General features: G+C 42.6%; 1 protein-coding gene across 1 annotated transcript; it reads left to right on the top strand.

The window, feature by feature from the left end:
* Positions 1-558: 558 nt before the first annotated feature.
* Positions 559-1,984, top strand: LOC149935383 (uncharacterized). Its single transcript, XM_090153573.1, has 2 exons — positions 559-1,202; positions 1,345-1,984. Exons 1-2 carry the CDS (start codon positions 559-561, stop codon positions 1,982-1,984), a joined length of 1,284 nt encoding a protein of 427 aa, XP_090009699.1.
* Positions 1,985-4,922: the final 2,938 nt, after the last annotated feature.

Genomic DNA, 4,922 nt, shown 5'->3' with positions numbered 1-4,922 from the left:
GATAAACTGCTTTGGAACTAGCCATCGAAAACGATTTAAATGCATTTAGAATATTGAATGCAGGTTCATAAGAGCCTAAAAAACAAAAAGAAGATGGCCTGCTAGTTTATTTATCATAAAGCTGGATAAACGACCACGAAATAGCAAGCAAGTACAATGGGACACCAACCCACCGGCTGCTGTCGACTCCGGGCTAGCGGCCAAGACTACCAAAGCTCCCCGCGCCTCCCTAATGCATACCTCTGTTACGGCGGCTCAGATGGAGGGCCACCTCGTCGACTTGGGTTTTCATCCCATTTCTGTCCTGTCTGAAACTCGGGCTGATCGCCGGAACTATTTCGTTCCCTTGCTTTTGCACCAGAAGGAATCACCGTGGACTTCTATCATTCCCCTGCTCAACAACCTCACTCGTCCTACGTGATAGAGCAGCGGGATACTCCACCATCGTCGCAATGACTAGGTTGAACCCGGCTCTCTCTTCTGTACACCAACATCGACTCGCTTAAGACGAAGCACTACGCACTCCGTGCCTATATTGATACACACCGTCCTCCCTTCATGGCGCTTACCGAAACCAAACTAGATGCTACCATATCGTATTTCGAGCTTTTTGGTCCTGATTTTGAGGTCTACCAGAAAGACAGGAACTTACACGGAGGTGGTGTTTGCCTGGCCGCCCACAAGGACCTCAAGTCCTACCCATTGGACCTGAAGACTGAAGTCGAAGCGGTCGCGGCCCGGTTGACAATCGGCTCCTCATGTCTCCGTCTCTGCTACATTTATCGGCCACCGTTGGCCACCCTCACGTACACCAAGAGACTTAATTCCCTATTGGGATGTCTTGCCGGGGGGGAGTCTGATCTCATCATCACCGGAGACTTTAACTTTCCCAGTATTGACTGGGTTATGCAGACAAGTTCCTCGTCAGTGGCAACGAGCTTTCTACATACTCCCCTGGCCTCTCACCTCAACCAACGTGTCACTGAGTCCACCAGGGTACGTGATTCAGCTGCCAACATCCTTGATCTGGTTCTGGTTTCCGATGACAACATTCTTGAAACTGTCTCCCATCTTCCGGGCATCAGTGACCATGATTTTCTCCTGCTCAATATTCGTGGGGTCCGCCCCTACCCAGGAATCCTCCTAGATCGGTTCCTGACTTCAACAAGGCAGACTCAGACGTCTGATGCGCATCACAAAGCGTACGTACAACCGCTCCCGGAAGTACCCTTCTGCTGCCAATGTACAAGCCTTCAGTCGGCATCGTGCTATGGTCAAATTTGCACTCCGAGCTGCGCGCACCCATCATGTTGACAAAGTAGCGCCGGATATCACAACCCACAGGAAAAGGTTCTACCAGCTAGTCTCCAAGAAGGCAAAGTCAGCGGGAGTTCCCGATCTCTCCAGCTCTGGAACGACGTTCACCACAGCAGTAGACAAAGCCAATCTCCTGGCGTCTACCTTCCGACGTACTTTTCCGGCGTATGATGTCAAAGGAATACACCAGCTGTTGACCAAAGTCAAACCGCATAAAGTTCCTGGCCCTGACGGCATCCAGTCAATTGTATTGAGCCAGTGCGCCGATGCATTAGCGGCTCCGCTTACGACCATCTTCCATCTGTCTTATGACACCGGTGCTATTCCGTGTGATTGGAGTCGGGCTAACGTCACGCCGATACCCAAGGGTGGAGATAAATCCGATCCTACTGAGTACCGCCCAGTTGTTCTCCTGTCCCAAGTTCTGAAAGCCGATGAGCATGTCTGTGCGTCTGCCATTTCTATGCATTTCATCCAGCACAATCTAATGAACCCGTTCCAGCACGGCTTCAGGAGTGACTTCATCTCCTATGCTGCGTCGAGGATTGGACCTCTGGCTTTGAGCAAGCTGGCCGTGTCCTTGACTTCTGCAAAGCATTTGATTCGGTCCCCCACGAGCTTTTCAAGGCCAAGCTCCACTCTTATGGGGTCCGGGGTCGCACGCTAAAATGTCTCTCTGCTTACCTTGAAAATAGAGAGTTTCGGCTTGTTCTGCCCTGTGCCACTTCCGATTGGCTCCCAGCATCGTCTGGGGTCCCACAGGGCTCGGTCCTGGGACCTCTCCTCTTCATCATCTACATCAATGACATTGGAGGCAACGTCGTCTCTAAGATGTACTATCCACTGCAATTTTATGGTTTATTTACTATTGTAAAGTAAATAGTAGCGAAAAAACGTTCATCGACGATGGTGGACATTTTTGTTGGAAAAAACGATTGGTATTTCTAATTAGCGAAAGATTTTTCAAATTATATTATGCTTTCATTAAAAATTTTATAAACAAAACCAATTCTTGGTAAACCAAAAAGGCGCGCAACTCAATTTCGGCGCCCCAGGGCCGTAACCATTGCGTGCCCCCCCCCCCCCTGAAATCAAATCCTGGTTACGGTGCTGCGGCGCCCCAGGCAGTTGCCCGGCCCTTCAGCCGCCCCTGATATTAAAGTATAAATTCCGCAAAAAGTTAGTATAATAAGATGAAAATTATTTATTTCGTAAATCTTAAAGGGCTGCTGCATAATGGTTTGATTTTTGAGACTACATAATCACTTCTTTAATCAGCAGGAGGGTATGCCTGAGTGGCGTCCCTATAGGGGTGATGTCGATATGTGAAAACTATTCGTAAGTCCGGAATCGCTCAAAGAACTTGTTGTACGAATAGTCTGAAATTACTTCCTAAAAGCACGTGTTGACTAGTCTAAAAACTATGGCAAACGAATTCAAAGGACCACACCTGCCTTGAGTTCTTGATGGTACCTGCTCTCTAACTGGTACCATATGCAACATAATTACCCATATGTATGCCACTGTACCTTTATTCCATTCAAAAATCTTCACTAACGGTTTGTTTCACCACGAACCAGTAAAAAGGTGGACTACAATAAATTTTAACCTTTTTATTCATCCTAGTAATTTTGGGAGCCACACTATTGGCTACTAAAATTTGTATTTAAGCCAATAAAAAACCTCTAAATTGAGAATGGTACCATGAAGGTAACCGAAACCGCGGTCGAGTTTAATAATAGACTTTTCAAGTTTGTGCACGAGAAAAATTCGTTGTTGAGTTATTTTATTTTATATACATCATGCAACTTTTAAATAGCATTTAACAATTGGATATTCGTTATTAAAAGCTTGAAACATGTGAAGATGTTCAAAACCCGTTATGTTTTCGTGAAACGAAATTTAAGCAGACGAATTTATCTAAAAATCTATATAAGCTAGATCGAATTAGAGGGGGCTAATAGTTTACTCATGGACTAATTAATGTATACATTAATTAGTCCATGGTTTACTTCCATTTCTCTGTCGTTTCTTTTTTCTTTCTGCCGCATTCTAATTTGCTTACAATATTGCAAATTTTAAAAAAAAGTTAACTGTTCAAAAAGGGAATGTCACTTGAAAGGTTTCAAAAAAATTAGAATTTATATGATAAATTAATTATATAATTTAAAAAACATATTTTGAGTTATATTTTAAATTATGCCGTTGAATGACAACCATTAATGCAATTTTAATTAAAACTATCCGATTTATTGAATTATATAAATTTAAATTTGGAAAAGTATCCAGTAGCGTATCTAAGGATCCGCAGACTCCGCGAGGGGGGGGGGCGTTAAATGTTAACTAAATTGGGGGCCCTTTCATTTTAAATAAATTGAAAAATTATATAATCTTCAATTGTTGGTAAATATGTAGAAATCTGGCACGTACCCCCATGTTTTCGAAGAACTTGTGCTCAACCTCACTCAATATCCTACTGCGGAGGGGCCCAAATTTGGTCGTTACGCTTCTGAAAGTATCTTGTAATTGAAATTTTGATCAGTTTCTTAAACAGTCAAACTAAAAGGTCTAAGCCTGGGACAAAAAATTATACAAAAAAATCATCTTTATTCTGTATTCATTAAAATTTTCATAAATATTTCGACGTATTAAGTGACAAGCTAAAAATAGAGGAGGGGCAGAGGATATTTTCGAGGGGGCAGATGGGGCAAATCGAAATTTCATTTGAGGGAGTAGGTTTTTTTTAAGGAGGCAGGCTACGAGCCTGATCACGATAAAAATGAATTCAAATAGATCTACCATGGATCCACTAATAGAGAAAGTTATCAATACCTCAAAATTGTTATTAGGAAAATTAATACTTACAAAAACATCAATTATTTCTTGAACAATGTTTCGTTTCTTTGTTGTTTTTTTTATTTCATAACGGCCACAATTTACATTTGCCGTTGTTTTTTATCGCGACCAGTAAGAAGAAAAGCCTAAAAAGTTTTTTCGTTTCTCAACTTTCCTCGGTCTTAACAATAAAAAACGACACGGTTAGCGTATGCGGTAGTAAATCTTACTGTCAGGTGACTTAATCTAGAGGTTTCCTAAAACCCAATACAAGAGTATCCCACCTGATAATAGATATTAAAGGGAGTATAACCCCTCTTATTTGTTCGGTAGGGTGCGCTTAGACTATACCGCCTAGCTTCTACAAGCCTTCCTATTACTTCGTTGGAACAGAGAGTGTAAAGATTATGAGAGGCGTCTCTCTTTCAAAAAAGCGTACTAACAGAGAGTGTAGCGAGTCGGTATAGTCTAAGCGCACCCTACCAAACAACCTTTAAGCGCGGTTTGCCTTCATTTCATACTGAATAAACAAGTGAAACAAAATAAAACTCCAGCGACGGCACTCGCGTTTGCGCAGTGATATACATTTTTATACTCGATTCTCACGACAAAAGGGAAAGCGACGACGTGTTGCCTGACATCCAGTGACGTGTTTTTAGGGGGGAAACCGGATATCTTTCCCCGTTTTTTTTAACGGGAGTGTTTGGTTTTTTTTTGTATGAAAAAAGGCTGTATGCGCCAACCTATAAGAGATTTTTCTAGGAACCTTG

The sequence above is a fragment of the Leiobunum rupestre genome, chromosome 7 (genome assembly GCF_980474605.1).
Source record: "Leiobunum rupestre chromosome 7, qqLeiRupe1.1.hap1, whole genome shotgun sequence".
Lineage (NCBI taxonomy): Eukaryota > Metazoa > Arthropoda > Arachnida > Opiliones > Sclerosomatidae > Leiobunum > Leiobunum rupestre.
This window is presented reverse-complemented; position numbering and strand designations above follow the sequence as displayed.